We start from the raw sequence: 17,244 nt of genomic DNA on the forward strand, positions 1-17,244 counted from the left end.
CCGTAGTCGAAGACGAGGCAAGGTAAGGTGGGCGCCGCCGCTGCCATGAGTGCGCCTGCCTCGAGGCTGATTGGTGTCGGACGGCGACGTCGCCATGTATGGGCCCGTTCGTTTTTCCCGAGACAGTTACGGAGTCCCGAGACAGGCCGTTTTCTAACCGGTAGGAGCTTATTAGTCCGACATCAACATGGGCATGCGATCATCACGGACAAGGATACTCCCTACTGAACGAGGTTGTTGGTGCCATGGTGGTATGGCTTCGATTGGTTAAAACTTAAGACAAAGTGCTCCGGTGGTCCGCTTTCTCCATTTGAAAGTTGTCATTCGAGTTTTTTGTTGTCTGTCAAATATTTCTATATTTGGTCATCAAATTGCAAGAAAATTGTATAGTTAATGATAACATGCGAATGCAAATTGTATATTGTAAAAGTATTTTTTGTTGTGAATTTAAAAACATAATTAAATCTTATGCTGTTAAACTATACGATATTTTAGAAAGGGATTGATAGCCAAAGATAATGAAGGTAGAGATGTTGGCAAAACCATCCTATCAATTTTTCTATTAATCTGTTCGTCAACAACACCACCAAAAAATAAAAACGGACAAAATGTTGTACGCACGTCTCTTATTTTACATCCTAATATGCCAGCTCACTTCCTCAACTCAAAAATAAAGAAGAACAACGTGTGATCAGTTCGACAGACATCAATCATTGGTGACAATTGACAACATCAACCTGATAAATGTAGAACTGTTCACTGGCCAAGTGTGTCTGCTGTAAGCTGCAAAAGCAAACGAATTAATATACTACGGACTGAGTAAAAAAATGGAACGAAAATGATTGAACCAATAAGAAGAGAATGTACCTTATATCGAGTACTATAAGGTGCGAGTTCATTCCATTGCTCGGCATGCAAACTACTTGTTAGCGGCGCTACCTATCGACTTCAGCTTCTGCATGTGGCAGAGTCGTTGCATGAACAGAGCAGGCTGAATTTCAGCAATCCAGTGCGAAAGAATTGATGAAAAACAAAATGGGAAACCTTAAGACAGATCGAGTTTTTACCGAAATGAACTGCGGAGGGTCATCGATGCTAGAAGAGCCCAAAACGATTTCGCGCTTCATTTTCATTGTAAGCTTGTGCACCGTGCGCAACTGATCCATTGGAGTGTGAAATGGTAAATAAATATATATACGACACAGCAGAAATCGAAATTACTAATGTATTTTGCAGTAAAGACACAACGTACTTCAGATCTAGTGGCTCCACCAATCATGAAGACGAAAATCCGGTTGCCTAGCCTCTTGAACTCACCTGATGAGTGTCTCAAGACTGAAGAATCACTGCCAATCCAATTTATTATGATAAGAAAGTAGCCAAAGCTTGGAATCCACTGAAGTAGGTGTGTTTCTCGAAATTCATAAGGCCCAAGCGATCCAAACAGAAAATTATGTTTATACCTTGATTGAGAATCGCCAGAGGCCCGAGACTTAGCCCATTGTGGTGTCCGCCTTGACCTCATAGACATTGGCTGTGGGTTTTGTGGTGGTCCTGCCGTTGATGCTGTTTGAGTGGCACCTTGAGGAGCAGAACTTGGTTCACTCATAGATGGGTATTCTTTCAGAGGTAATTCACCTTTGCTCAGTTTCTCAATTAGCTCCTGTTAATAAATCATGGAACTCCAACTGTTACAACCGATAATTCAACCTGTAACGAAATTCAGAAGAAAAAACTTGAATGTAGAAAAAAAAACACATGCACTTAAGAAAAATTCTGAAGAATAAAGGCAACATACTTAACCATAAATTTAAATAGTAATTTTATTTGGTTAATGGTAAGTAATTCTTGACCACAAAAACCTAAGGAGATACTCTCTTCAGTCAGGACTATACAACAAAATATAACTGCATGCAGGTCAATCTTGCTGTTGGAATGTCATATAATTCTGACACAAGGTAATATTTGTTGAAGACAAGGGAAGGTCAATAAGCACATGCCTCAATAAGTGGGAAAAATCGTGATAACGCCCATGTTTCCTCCCCATCCTGTTTTTCTATCCTGGCAGCATTTTTCTTCTGGAATAAAAATTGGAAGCATGTGAATACAGGGGAAGACTGTAGAAAGTTATTTCGTACAAAGTCATGACTTTCATCTCTATACAGAGAGAAAATCATGAGCTCACCTTTTGTGCATCAAATTTTAGAGAGAAAGTACCGGTCCTTGATGACTTTTTTGTATCTACACCTTCCAAGTACCTTAAACACTTTATTACATCCATATCATCATGTGGAAGCTTTGCTAGCTGAATATCAAAAAATTAGCTTGCTGTCATATAGCTATAGAACAAACAACATTACATGAAATTTGTCAACAAAAAACAGTCGAAGCTATTCTATAAAATTTGTTAACAAAGATCCAAATGACAGCATAATCTTTAGCTTGTGTGAAATCTTCTGTAATGCAAGATGACATTAACAGTCTCAGTCTATACAACCCAGGATTATCTCAATGACTCAATCTGGGTTATTGGATTTTTTTTCGCAGGTAGCATAAAGATGGCTTATAAGGCAAAAGTAATTTAGATGAACTGGGATGCAAGTGTCCAATTACATGATGTAAAAGCTACTCTTAACTAGCTTTAACCGCCTCCAGAGATAGATTAACTTTTTTTCTTTTTTTTTCTCGAACACGCAGGAGAGCTGCGCATCAATATATTAAGAAGGAAAAAAAGGGGGAAGAGCCCCAAAATCAAAAAGTTACAGGGGTAAAGAGTCTGTAACACACCCTACACACACTCTCTCTTATACAAAAACTACTACGGACCAGACCACAGCCCCTAACTAGAGCAGTCATGAGGTAGGAGCAAGGGCAAGGAGATATGAAACCCCTCGAGCCCCTGCTACAGACCACAGCTGGGCATCTTCTTTAAAGGCTGTCATGACCCTAGCTAAATTAGCCCCCCCCCCCCCATCAAACACGCAATAGTTACGGTGCTTCCAAACTAACCAAGACCCCAAGATAATGATGGAATTAACTCCCTTTTTGACCTGACCAGAAAACCTGCTGCTTGCTTCAGCCCACCAATCAATAAAACAGAGATCATCTACCTGTGGCGCGATAGCTTGCAAACCAAAATGTTGTAAGATACTAAACCAAAACTGTCAGGAGAAAACACAAGAGACCAACAGGTGATCAATTGTTTCTCCAACCTGGTCACAGAGTGGGCATTTCAGTGGGTGGTTAAGGCCTCTTTTAGCAAGTCTATCTGCTGTCCAACACCGATTATGTGCTACAGTCCACATGAAGAACTTGCATTTTCCTGGAGCCCAGCTCTTCCAAATTCTTTCCCATGAATCAAACTGAATGGCCCCAGTGAATAAAGCTTCATAGGCTGATTTGGTGGAATAAACTCCAGAAGTTGTGAACTTCCAAATATGTATGTCCTCCACCTCTGGCTGCAGCTCAACATTGGAGAGAAGCTCCCATAGGTGAAGATATTCAATCAGGACCTGCACACTTAAGGCTCCTCTAATATTTGAAATCCAACTACCCCCAGTGATAGCATCATAAACTGTTCTTTTTCTTGCTCTTACTGCAATTGCATTGAACAGATTTGGTAGGGTCTGTTTAAAGCTCTGACCTGCCAGCCAACAATCTGTCCAGAAACGAGTATTTTTGCCATTTCCAATTACTGTTTCCACAGCCATTGCAAAGAAGGACTGGACCTGGGATTGAGCTTGGATGGGGAAGAAAGCCCATGCCTTTTCAGGCTCTGTTTTCTGCAGCCACAACCACTTGAGCTTCAGGACCCACCCTAAATTTTGGAGATCAGAAATGCCAAGCCCCCCCAAATAAACTGGTCTTGTGACCTTTGGCCAAGCAAGCAGACAATGCCCTCCTCTAGCATCTTTTCTGCCTTTCCACAGAAAGCGCCTTCTTATTTAATCAATTGCCTTTAAAGCACAAGGTGGTAGCTCAAGTGCCAAGAGAATGTAGATGAGCATTGAGGTGAGCACATACTGTACTAGAATCAATCTTCCAGCTTTAGTAAGCAAATCAGCTTTCCAACTGGGGAGTCTGTCTGCTATTTTTTCTATAATGGGCTGTACTTGTGCTTTGGTGATCTTGTGAGGAGATAGAGGGACTCCCAAGTATTTGCAAGCGAACTCAGATATCTGGCATGGCAGTGATTCTTGCAAAAAGACTTTGTCATCTTCAGTGCACTGTATGGGGACAACATTACTTTTCTGGAGGTTTGTTGTGAGCCCAGAAGCTTTACCAAAAAGCTGTAGAATATCCAAGGTAATTTCAATATCACTTGCCGAAGGCCTCAAGAAAAGCACCACATCATCTGCATACAAGGATATTCTATGTTGCAATGCCCTTCTAGAAAGTGGCTGTAGCATGCACTCATCTACAGCCTTCCTTATTAGATGACAAAGCACGTCCATGACAAGAATGAAAAGCATGGGTGACAGTGGGTCCCCCCTGTCTTAAACCACGTTGATGGTATATCTTTTCTCCTGGAGAGCCATTAAGTAGTATATGAGTTGAGGATGTACCAAGCAGCCCACTTATGATATCACACCAAATTGGTCCAAAACCCAACCGATTCAGAACTTCCAAAAGGAAGGGCCATGAAACCGAGTCAAAAGCTTTGTTAATATCCAGCTTGAGGAGAATGCGAGCCTGTTTTTGTTGGTGTAGGAATTTTGTAGTATGATGGACCAACATGAAGTTGTCAAGAATGAAACGACCTTTGATGAAAGCACTCTGGTTAGGAGAAACCAGCTGGTTTAGGAAACCAGCAAGTCTGTTAGCAAGGATTTTTGTTACTAGTTTGGCAAAAGAATGAACCAAACTAATGGGCCTAAAATCTTTGACGCTGGATGCATCCTCTTTCTTGGGTAAGAGAGTGACAAAGGCTGAATTTAGGAGCTCGAAGTTAGCAAATTTTCTGCTCCAAACAGCTGAAATTGCAGCCATTATGTCTAGTTTTATAATCTGCCAACACACTTTGTAGAACTTGCCTGTAAAACCATCAGGTCCAGGAGCTTTGTTAGAAGGCAGTGACTTGATTGTTTTCCAAACTTCTTCTGAAAAAGGTGCCTCAAGATCGTGAAGGTCAATGTTTGGCATGCCCAGCTCCGGTAGATTAACTGTCATCTCTCTGTCAACACTCCTGCCCAGCAAGTTGTTGTAGAATTCAAATATATTCTGCTCCTTCTCCCCGTGCTTGGTGAGAATTATCCCATCATCCGTGGTGAGCTTAGCGATGAAGTTTTTCCTCTTACGGTGACGAGCTTGTGCATGAAACAAAGCTGTATTGGCGTCACCTTCCTTAAGCCAACTGATTCGAGATCTACTTCTTGCAATAGTGCGCTGCAGGGATGAAAGAGCCAAGCAATGCGGCTTGAGTTTATTCTTTAGCCACAATTCAAGCCTGGACAATCCACGACAATCTTGTGCTATTTCCAATTGATGTAGGACATCCCTGGCCAGCGCTAGTTGTGAATTAACGTGGCCCACTTTCTTTTGGCTCCAACTCTGAAGATTTCGTATTGTTTCTCTGAAGTTTCTTGCCAGGGTGTCAAAAGGGCAGTGAGGGGCAGGTTCAGATGCCCAAGCTGCAGCAACTACATCTTGAAAGCCTTCCAGGCTGGTCCAAAAAGCTTCAAAGTGAAATCTGGCCTTTCTGGGGTGGACATCATTCAAGCCTAGGAGAAGGGGACAATGATCAAAGCCATCTGTAGCGCAACTCTGCAGTAGACAATTAGGAAATAGCTGCTCCCAATCTGCCGAGCACAACACTCTGTCAAGTTTAACAAGCGTCAGCGAGTTCTGCTGATTAGACCATGTGTATTTGCGATCGAGCAGGGGTAAATCCTTTAACTCTAAGTCACTGATCAAGCGGCGAAATCTTCCCATCATTGCTTTGTTGATATTCCCACTATTTTTTTCCTCAACACTTGCAATCAAGTTAAAGTCCCCAAGCAGTAGCCATGGTCCAGGGCAAGCAGTTCTCACAGCCCGAAGTTCTTGAATAAAAAGAACTTTATTATCGTTGCCTTGAGGTCCATACACACATGAAAGCCACCAGGATTGCGAGCTGGTCGGGGAGAATCTCACTGACAAACTGAAACTATCAATTCTAGTGGCAGTGGCTGGTCCTAAATCATGCCGCCAAGCTACCAGTATACCTCCACTAGCACCAGCTGCGGGCAACTCCACCCAATGGGTAAAATCAGAACCCAGCATAGATAGAATGCACCCACGAGAAATCCCGGACATTTTTGTTTCTTGTAAACAGACCACTTCAATTCGACCAGTGTTGATTAGTGTTCTCATAGAATCTTGGCGTGCCTTAGAGTTTAATCCACGCTCATTCCAGCAAAGTATCTTGGAGGGATTCATGATACAAGAAGAGAAAATAACGACCTTTGCTAGAACAGACTAATAGCCAGTGATCCTCGCTAATTCCTCCTCATCAGGGGCGGCCCAACCAAAGAGTGCTGAAAGCGCCAGAGCCTGAGAGTCCGGGAGTCTCGCCGAGCCAGTGAATAACTTGCTGTACTCCTCCAAGCTCTGCTGGTCGATGCCGGCAGTCTCCCCAATAAGATTCAGGGCACGCATCACCTTCTTTTTTGTTCTTGAAGGTGCCCCACCACCAGGAACATCTGGCTCCATCCCGGCTATGCGGCGGCTGCGCCGTGGAGGGGCACAGGGAGCACGGGTGCGAGAACGCAAACTGGTCGCCCCTGGTGTAGGGACTAGGGAGGATCTTCACCGTCTTCTTTGTAATTTTTGCCAAGAACCGCTTCCGCAAGCCTGAATTGGGAGTATCAGGGCGTGATGGTGAGACGACCTCCCCAGGTAGTGTAGCATCCAGCGCGGAGTGCGACTGCTTTTGGCGCCGAGAGTAAACCAGTTCGAAGCTCGGAACCAGGGGTGATGGAACCGCGGAGCAACCGCCAAGGTGGTCGTGGTGGTGGTCGCAGCCCTTGGCGGTGTCGCAGTTGTGGTCGCCACAGCCGAGGGAGAAGCGTTCGCCGTGGTCACCACCAAACTAGGGGTCGGGGGGATGCACCGGAGGCGTATCCTCTGCGACCAGTAGCATGCGGGCCAGCGCAGCAGAAACTGCCGTGTCATCACAGGAATCGGGCACCATGGCAAGCCCCCGCTGCACGACGTCGACGGGCGCACCAGCATCAGCCGTGAGCAGAGCAGAAGGTCCTGAAGAAGAGTCGTCGTTGAAGCTGCTGCTGGACCCCAAGCCAAGCGCCCGCGGCGCGTCGTCAACAGCCACTCCCGCAGAAGCCGCAGGGGCTGGAGTCGCGAGCGGAGCGTTGTCGAAGCTGGGTGTCATGGCGTGTTCCCGCGGCGCGACGTTGTTCGACGGCAGGGGGGAGGGAAGCCCTTGGCGGGAACCGTCGCTGGTCGCAAGTCACCACGGGGCCTTCCACATCCGCCTTGGTAACTGAGGCGGGGGATCCCACGAGATTGGCTGGCGAAGCAGTATTGAAGAAGACCGTCTCGGCAGGGGCGTCGTCCGCTGGAACAAAAGTCGCGGATGCCTTGGGACTCGGCGAACAAACACCGCTGCTGCGGGCCGCGACCGGGTCCACCGCACAAGCCGCAGGTTCCACGGCCGCCGACGCATTGATGGGGGGCTCCTCGGGCCCGCCCCCGCCCGATGGCGGCGGGTGTTGGGGCGCAACGCCATCAATGGGGGCGCCAGAGCCCGAGCAATCAGCCCTCGAATGAGCCGGCCCCAGTCTCGAGTGCACCGGGACGCGAGCCGGGGCAGCGCACGACGGCTCCACCGCCGGAGGGAGCCCAGCAGACAGGCCACTACGCCGTCTCCAACGCCTACGACGACGATTGTCATCGGCCGGAGGTGGAGGAGACGGGGGATCATCTGCCGCCGGGGACCGATCGAACGGCGACACCGACACATCCACCGGGTAGACGAGGGAACGTTTCCCCGTCTCAGGATCGTCACCCGCCACCACTGGCTCCACGATCTCCAAGTCGATGCCCGCAGGGATGTGGTCGGGGGACGAACACCATGCGGCGACCCTGAAGACGTCACAACGCCACGCCGAGTCGGGATGAACTCCACCAATTCCGCAGTAGCGATTGAGTAGTTGCTCCGCCGTGCCGACCTCCCAAGCGTGCGCCGGGATGCCGCGTAGTTCGACCTCGACCAACGACTGCAAGGACGAAGCAGTGGACTGAAGGAAACGGGACCACCGCCTGACGTGGAGACGATGGGAGGCGGCTATGATAGGCTGCCCGCCGTTGTATACTCTCGTTGCCATCTCCTCGTCCGGGAGGAACAGTAAGAAGCTGGAAGGGCCGAAGTGGTGCAGAACAAGGCGATCCCCCTCGATCTCGAAACGTCCGGCGATCGTAGCCCGGATGGACTCCGCCGAACTGTCCAGGCAATTGCCGAACGCCGAAACGACCAGAGCACTCGAAAGCTCGTCCTCCCGCAGCGAGATGCTGTTGGAGCGGTTGATGATGCACCGCGGTCTGCCCCCAGAGACAGGTGTAACAACCACCACGCGGACAGTCCGCGAGGTGACGGCGGACAGTCCGCGAGGCGTCGCCCAGATATTTATCTGGATGGGCTTGGGACCCACTCGTCAATCCTCTCTTCTTCCTCTTTCCTTCCAGAGCCGAGCGGAGCTCGAGCTCCCGCGCCATCGTTGCCCCTTGCTTCGATCTCCCTCCTCCGTCACCAAACCTTGATTCCTCGCATGGGAACATTCCTCGGCACCTCCTCCACCTTCCTAAACCCCTAAACCGGCTTCTCCCCGGCCGGAATCTTTCCACCACCGCCGGACACCATTGGAGGTGCTTGAAGCTTGCCCCACCGCCGATCCGCCTCTCCGGTCGTCCTCCACTCGAACCGACCGCGGGAATGGATTCGTGGTGAGTCCCTTATGCTTCACAACCTTTTTTTCCCCTTCCGTGACGTGTCGTCGGCGCCGGAGCACGGCCTCCGCCGTCGCCGCCGCCCTTGCTGCCGCCTAGGGCGAAGGTCAGAAATTAGTTATCGCGGACGGTCCGCCTGGGAGGCGCGGACGGTCCGCCGGTCAGGTTAGTTTTTGTCCAGAGACGATGTTGCCTCTGGTTGTTTTTGCAAGGTTGACTGCGGACAGTCCGCTATGGGGGAGCGGACGGTCCGCCGTTGAGGCTTGAATTTGTTCCAGAGACGATGTCGTCTCTGGGGGTTCGCAGGGGTGAACTGCGGACGGTCCGCCACTTGGGCGCGGACAGTCCGCAGTAGAGTCTAGGAAATTGTCCAGAGACGTTTTCGTCTCTGGTGGGTTGAGTACTTGAACTGCGGACGGTCCGCCAGGGGTGGCCGGACAGTCCGCAGGTAAAGTGGGAAAAAGTTCCAGAGACGTTGTTGCCTCTGCTGGGTTGGTAGGATAGTGCGGCGGACAGTCCGCCACTCGGGCGCGGACAGTCCGCAGGGTAATTCAGTTAAAGTAAACTAGTTACGTTCTTGGGCTGCACTCATTTAATTCATATGCATACGTGTAGCATCCGCATCTGAGGGAGCCGTCTTTGAGGCGATCGCGGCACCACAAGAGCAAACGACGCAAGCCCAAGAGGAGAGGTGTGAGCACCCGGCCCAAGGCCCGTCTGGCCCCAGTGTTGAGCAGCAGGCGCAAGGCAAGCCCCGGTGCACATCCTAGTATTTTAAATTTAGACACCTATGTATGTTTCTACTACTTGTGCATTAAGTTCAGGAATTGTTTGGAACTCTAGTTGCATGATTCATAGGATTCCCGGAGTTATACTAGCATGTATAGGACGATAGTTGTGCTAAGCTTAATGTTACCGGTAGAAGACGAGTGATCTCCTGCACTCGCGAGATGTAGGATGTTAGGAGTCGAGTAATTTTTATAGAATCTGAAGCTAAAATAATGAAAGTAAGGAATTACTTAGTTGCTTTTTCTGCAAAATAACCACCAGCCAAAAGCCTTGCATGTCTAGCTATGTGGGCTAAGTTATACCCACTGGTCGGGTAAGCCTTGCTGAGTATTAGAATACTCAGGGTTTGTTGCCAACATTATTTCAGGGCACGCAGACGTAGACTTCTGTCCCTGCTGCGCCAAGTTCATCCGCCGGGATGCAGAGGGATGGGTGGTCGTGGAGCCGGACGTCTAGTTAGGGATGTCTCTAGGGCTCACTTTTGGTAGCTGTAGGCCCGTTCCTCTAGACGAACTCATTTTTGGTAGCTGTAGGCCCCGTTCCTCTAGACGAATCAGGATTTCAGTATTATAAAGTTTGTGAATTATGTATTTATTCAAACTCGGTTTGTAAAACTTAAGGTCAAGTTCTATGTATATTTGTTGTATATTCAAATATGTGTCGTGCTTGTACCATCTGCGCCCACCTTCGCGTGGGACTATCGGTGATGTTTCGATCGGGACGTGAGTTGCGAAAGGATCGCCAAATTAAGCCGTTAAGCTAATGAGCCCGATGTGTTCAAGTGACGGCCATTACGCTTAATTAGAGTTTTAATTTGGCGGTTCCGTCACAACAGGCCGGTCACCACTGTCAGAGGTCAACGGGGAGCTCACGCCGGAGGTAACGTCCTGAACATCGCCGGGGGCAAATGAACGGGGAGGCACCGTCGGTCGCCACCAGAGGACCCCCGCCGCCCGCGTTTGTGGCCGCGACGTTTGCGACCACCACCGCTCTCCCCCGCCACCGTCTGTCCAGCCATGGAAGCCGTGAGGGGCGGGAAGGAGCGTGGCGCAGCTACCGGCCGCCAAACCAGCTGCGGCCCAGGGGGCGGCGGCGCAGCGTCGCCAGACACGAGCGCCCGGCCACGACCACGGCAGGTCTACGACCGGTGGCCAATCTCCCAGCAAAAGAAGCAGCGGGGCCGGAGCGGCACCCCACCGCACGGTGACGCGGCGAGAAGCAGTTGAAACACCTTCCCCGGAGATCCACCGGAACCGGTCGACGGGGCAGGCGTTCTAGCTTCTTGCGCTCCAAGCGAGTGCGGCGACTCTCCACTTTCCTCCAGCCATCAACGTTCGTCCGCAGAACAGCCGGCGGCACCCTGCGGTCCGCAGTCCGCAGCACGAACCGAGGCGCACCAGTCGCAGCCCCAGTGGCGGCCGGTGAAGAAGCTGCCCGGCGAGGGACTGCCGGTGCACGGGTTGCGCCGCGAAGAAGGACCGTCTTGAAGGTAGGGGCGCCACCAGAGTCAGCCGAAGATGGAGAGTCATCGCTCCAACGCAGGGCCTTGGAGCGACCAGCGCCCGCAGCCGGAGGAGACTGGGAGGAAGCACCCGACGCAGGGTTAGCAGGGGAGGCCGGGCAGAAGGGAGCCGCAGCCGTGGGGGTGGCCGCCGTGGCCGGAGTGGACAACGGCGGGAGGCTGGAGGTAGGGTGAGCGTCGGGTGGGGGGGAGGGGGAGAGACGAGACGAGCCATTGTGTTGCACTGATCATAACAAGGTTGCCAACCTGAAGTGATTAGAAAGATTAAACTTATTTTAATACTATTACTGAGCTGGATTTATGTCCAAGCTTTACGAATTGCATCATAAGGTAGTCGAAATAGTTGCATGAGCATTTTCTACCTCATACAGAAAAAATGGGATCATGGTACCTTTAGTTATTGCCAAGTAGTGATCCTAATTCATACATTTACTCCTACGCAGAAGCAATGCACATTACAATTTTATTATTCCCTATAAATAATCAAGATCTGATATTAGCTTAATCTGCAATCCGTAGTGTGACTAACCACATGATAATTTTAAGCACAAGTTGCTTTTTTATTGACATGTACTAATCTGAGAGAGCCATATGGGAATTATGTAGGATTTAGCAACTAGAATAAGATATCACATATATGGCACATTCCAAATATCTTTGCATCTTGAATAAGGCGTGCACTACAATCAATAGCTCATAGCAGTCAAAAATTGATGTGAAATACCTGCATCAACTTATCGCCTTTGTCACCTTCAAACTTTTCTGGATATACAATTGCATATATAATCAGCAACCTCAGTTTGTTTTCTGGACTCATATCCTTGATAGTAGAACAAGCATGTCAAGCAAAGAACAAAACAAAACTGAATGGGACTTAGCAGCAAGCCGGTTTTTCGTTTCTCTTTCTGAACAAACCTGCTTTGACCTAAGGATGTTGATCACCTCCTTCGCTCCTGCATCTCCAAAAACCAGGTCCTGCTCCAGCTGCCCAATGTCACGGAGCCTATACTCCCTGATAAACCTATTAATTTTTCCAGCAATCTGAAAAGGAGACCAGTCGAAAGTTTTAGTACTCATCAATTGAAATTAGAGGTAAATATAACAAAGGTTGCTGTTCAAAATAGCAGTTAGGGCCTGTAACCTAACGAACTTTATTTCTTCTATAAATGAGATGACACAAAGTCTTCTGCAATGTTCCCAAAAGACGTTCAAATGCAAGGCACTGAGCCATATGATGCATGAACTAAATATGGAAAACATGCGTTAAGGTGAAAACAAATGCCTTTAAACGACAACTTCTTGCTTTGAACTATATTCTATGCTTAACTATGTGGGTAAAACATGTAAATGTGCAAAGGACGATAATGACATTCCTTACCATGTTAAATAATTTATTTTCTACCGTGGCTGCAATAGATTCCATAATCCATCATGAGCCATGAACCATCTTATGGCGCCCCTTTATAATTATGTACCATATAAGATAATATAATTTTTTAATGCTAATATAATTTTCTTCTTGAATCTGTATGAAAGTTAAGTTCCCAATTCCCTTAAATTTATAAATATAGGAAATGGTAAGTGATGACTTGTAAGGAAAAAGAATAAACATCAGAACAGAAAGCATATAGGGCAGATATTCTTTGAGAGCAACAATCTACCTCTATATGTAGTGTCAATTTCTCAACTTGATCACTATATTGTGGCAAGGCTTGAACGATTTTCTGCAGATCCCTTGTTGAGATTTCACCACCATCTCTAGTTGAAAATGGAAACACCACTATCATTTATTATGCAAGAATTTCAAAATATTATGCATTTTATGGTCTGGCATCAGAAGCAAATTTTGTGCCAATACCTAGTGATAGACCTTTTATATATAATACAAACTAAAGCTACAGTTTAACTTAAAATATAAGTGTTTCTGTATCACTTGCCTTGCAGCATTAAATCCAAATAAAATCACTTGTTAAAAAGAATGTTATACGCTACCGAGATGCAAATGGTCATATTTGACCTTTGAATAATTGTGCCACAGATAAATATCCAGCACAAGGGTTGGGATAGAATATGACTAAAAAATATGAGGCATTCTCAGTGGCGGTCCCAGGCCCCGTGTGCTTGTGCTGCAGCCCGGGTCCTAAGCCTAAATCGACAGTGGTACAGCAATCTAGAAAATAGGTAAAATGTTGAAGCTAGTAAGAAGTTAGCTATGCAGCCCGGGGCTTGATTTGTTTCTGGATCCGGCCCTGGGCATTCTTATGAAATACTGTACTAGGATACACCGTGCCCAAAAGAAGCACCCACAATTACATTCGAAATTGAGAAAGGTTATGCACCTTGAATGTAGTTGTGCTGCTTTATTCTTGGAAACAAAATTATTCATCTTTTCGTACAATCTCTCGCTAACCTGGCATTTTAATTAGTGTTAGGAATAATAGACCAAATATAGTTAAGCGATTGAAATGCACCAATAAAACACATAAGACTCACATCAGCTATGTGAGCATGGCGAAGCTCAAGCCAAAGAGGATCATGATCCTCCAATACAGCCTCCTTCTGTTCAGGTTCCGAACCTGCCTTTGATACCTTCCAACAGAAAATAACATTAACAATAAGGAAACTAAAGAGAATTAGTAGCTCTTTACTAATATGATATTACAATTACCTCGTATATGTATTTGGTACCATCCATTTCAAGTAGATCATGGCACATTGCATCATAGGTCCATTCGTGAATAACAGGTGCTATCTTTGCAGTCATATGAAATTGTTTTAAGCTGTCATGAATATATTGATGCTGTTTGCTATATTGACGATCTTTACTATACTTTTAAGATGAATAAAAGGTTATGCTTTAGCACCTGATCTATAGGCCTGTCAACAATGAGTAGTTCACATGTCTCCTTCTGGGGAAATTCAGGAATTGTTGATTTATATTTTGACACAATATCCCAAACAGCAGTAGCAAGCCACTTTGGAACCATGTCAAATTTAGTAGTTGCGGAAGCATCTCCTTTTGGGGCCCGATACCGCACACATGGAAATTCCTGCAAAGTACTTAAATCAGCTTTCGTGTTTAATAAAAAAGGGGAATAATAAGGCTATTTATTCATAAAATAGTGCAATAGAGCTAAAGATCTAGTTGCCTTGTTGCTAATTAAGATAGGAGATAGTCGTAAATGCAGGAAATCTAAAGTTAGCATTGTAGACCACTCCCTCCTTTTCAAAATGTAAGAAATTTTAGTTTTGCACTAAGTTAAACTTCTCTATTGCACTGTTGAGCCATATTTCATGGTGGATATAATAAAACTAACTTGATGTTCCAGATTTAGTGTATTTTTCATAAAGTTAGTCAAAAAGTTAGAGAATGCTAGACTTCAGAACGTTTGCTACTAGTATATCTATATCATGGTTTTAATCAAGTTCCATCTAGAGTATACTATGTCATATTATCTTCATTTGAATTCAAACGACCTTCTTGTATGTGCATAAGTTTAGTTCAAGTGAGGATGTTCTGGGTTGTCACTTCTGGACTGTAGTTGCCCAACACGAGGGGTGCACCAAGGTAAATTGTAATGTGGATCAAGTAAAAACACGCTGGTGCAATTTAGGTAAACGAGCATATATCACAATGTAACCATCCTGCTAGCTAACATGTTTGTCAGTAAAGATTCAAGCAATTAGTATGAAAACTAACTATGAACACATATGATGAAATTTATTGCCTTTTCTGATAATTTTACACTGCTTGTCTTTATGGAAGTGATACATACCTTAGCTGGCTGTGTTAATAAAAAAAAAGGAATTTTCTACTAATATCAGTGGGCATGAATAGACTGTAGCAATGGAGTTCACTAACGTACTTTCAATGATGCAAATGTGGTCGCGATGCGAGTAGCCATCGTGCTTATAGTATCGTTGAATGTTTTGGAATTATGTTCACTTGGGCCATATAAATCAGTCAGCGCCGTATCATGGTCAGTTACGAAGCCCTGCATATATGACAGATAAAGTTAGTAGTAGAGTGATCATCATATCATAAACAGTCAGCATGAGACCAAGACATGCAAATACAAGTGCATCCAGCATGTTTACGAATGGAATTCCTATGCTTGTCACTTTTAAGAAAATCATGAATATTTCCACCATACTAGGAAATTTGAAAACCATTTAATTCTTTCATAACGCAAGTGCAGAAGTTCCAATCTATGTAACAAAACCAACAACAACAATAGTTTGATCACAACACTATGTTGTTAATTATTTATATTGAATGTTTGTAGCTGACACCGACCAGAAAAGGAGAAAATAATCAAGTGCATATGCTACTTTTATGTATTAGTCTCAGAATTTATTGAAATGATGTAGATTGAAAGCTGAATACCTGCATGTCAATAGTAAAGAATTCCAAATTCATCTGCAACCAATTGAATCACAACATTAGAATTTATTAGAAGAACTTGTGCCATAGCTCAAAGCAATGAAAGATACATTGTGAAATAACCTACCTCTCTTAGTGCACCAATCCGCGGTATTACACTGCTGTCATTCTTTATGTAAGATACCAGCTCCTTAGGAATCGGTGAACTAAAGAAGATGTATGCCCTAGCGTTTGAAGTGAAATCATCAGCGTGTGACTCAAAATTTATTACATCTGAAGCTTTTGGAAATGAAATTCTAGCTACAAACTGGAGGTGCCAATTCAACGCACTTCCTGTACAGTGGACATCTCCCAGACATATCGGAGAGGAGCATTATGACACTGCAGATTGCAGGAAATATGCATCAGAGAAGAGAGCTTAAGATGAGTAACATATTTTTTATGCCACATAGTAAAAAGATGCTGCCACAGGGCATAGCAGCGCCTGTTGAAAATTACTTCTCTTTCAGTGGCTGCAGAAAGTAGATTGCATCCATTGAAGGCATCGGCTCCCTTCTCTTGAACAGATCTTCGACCACTGCAGGATATGACAGTAAGATTATTATACATAAACTCCTTCAACCAATCAGCTCTGCCCAAATGTTATTGGTTAAAAACGTTCGTTCAAAAAAAAGTGTTATTGGCCAAAAACAGGTGTCTTCCAAGGAAACGCAGTCAGAAGATGGTAATCACCACCCATTTACTTTCTTCTAGATGATCATGCATCCAGGTCTGGGAAACTTACACGAAATCCCTGCATCGGTGATTTCCGCCATCTTGCAAGCATAACCCATGATCTTCACTGTAAACTTATCCATTATAAGAACCTGCAAATGTGACAAATTTGTAGCTCAGATAACCACCGCAACTAATTAGTAGTGCTCAGACTGATCGGGGTACTTCCATAGCAAATGTGCCAGGATCATCACATAACTTGGGGGAAGAGCCACGCTTGTTGCATTAAGAAAACAGCAACGTGAAGGAATACGACACGAGGATTGGCTTCTCGACCAAATGACACACTCAAATGTATGAATGTGAACTTTTTTCGTTCAAAACGGTACATTCTGAACAGATTGGCAGCAAGCAAGGGGCGAGCAGAGTATGCATAAATAAATCAAGCAGCTGTGCACACGTATCAAAATTACCTTCCACGAGCTCTTGGTCTCCTTATCCTTGTCCGGCTTCAGCAAGTCCTTCAGTATCCCTGCAGAGCGCAAAGCGGATTGAGATTGTGGGAGGCGGCCATCGAAGAGCCGGTTCAGAGGCGCGCGCGTGCACGTACGGTCGCGGCAGATGTTGCGGAAGACCTTGGGGTCATCCGCCGGGGCGCCGAAGTCCATCGACATCTCGCCGCCGACGACTCCGAGCCGATCCGATCGACGACCTCCGCACCACCACGAGCAGCTCCCTCTTCCTCCCCCGCCTCTTGTCGCTCCCGCACTAGCCTATATCCTGATTTAGCCGGCCGGGAATGGCGACGAGCGCAGTGGGTGCGTGATAGGTGCGTGCGCGCATGCCCGCGCGGGGTGGGGAGGGAAGGGGAGGAGGGACGGAGGGAGGGAGC

The 17,244-nt window shown here is 46.4% G+C and overlaps 1 protein-coding gene across 1 annotated transcript; it reads right to left on the reverse strand.

Annotated features, from left to right (window-relative positions):
- Positions 1-919: 919 nt before the first annotated feature.
- Positions 920-17,026, reverse strand: LOC120704952 (probable protein transport Sec1b). Its single transcript, XM_039989504.1, has 21 exons — positions 16,963-17,026; positions 16,826-16,884; positions 16,423-16,504; positions 16,137-16,215; positions 15,969-16,019; positions 15,766-15,862; positions 15,642-15,674; positions 15,121-15,249; positions 14,119-14,304; positions 13,923-14,006; positions 13,748-13,843; positions 13,594-13,664; positions 12,916-13,012; positions 12,170-12,295; positions 11,979-12,074; positions 2,186-2,305; positions 2,001-2,078; positions 1,464-1,663; positions 1,253-1,346; positions 1,068-1,157; positions 920-955 (listed from the first exon to the last, which is right to left on the reverse strand). Exons 1-21 carry the CDS (start codon positions 17,024-17,026, stop codon positions 920-922), a joined length of 1,968 nt encoding a protein of 655 aa, XP_039845438.1.
- Positions 17,027-17,244: the final 218 nt, after the last annotated feature.

Source organism: Panicum virgatum, chromosome 4K (assembly GCF_016808335.1).
Source record: "Panicum virgatum strain AP13 chromosome 4K, P.virgatum_v5, whole genome shotgun sequence".
Classification (NCBI taxonomy): Eukaryota; Viridiplantae; Streptophyta; class Magnoliopsida; order Poales; family Poaceae; genus Panicum; species Panicum virgatum.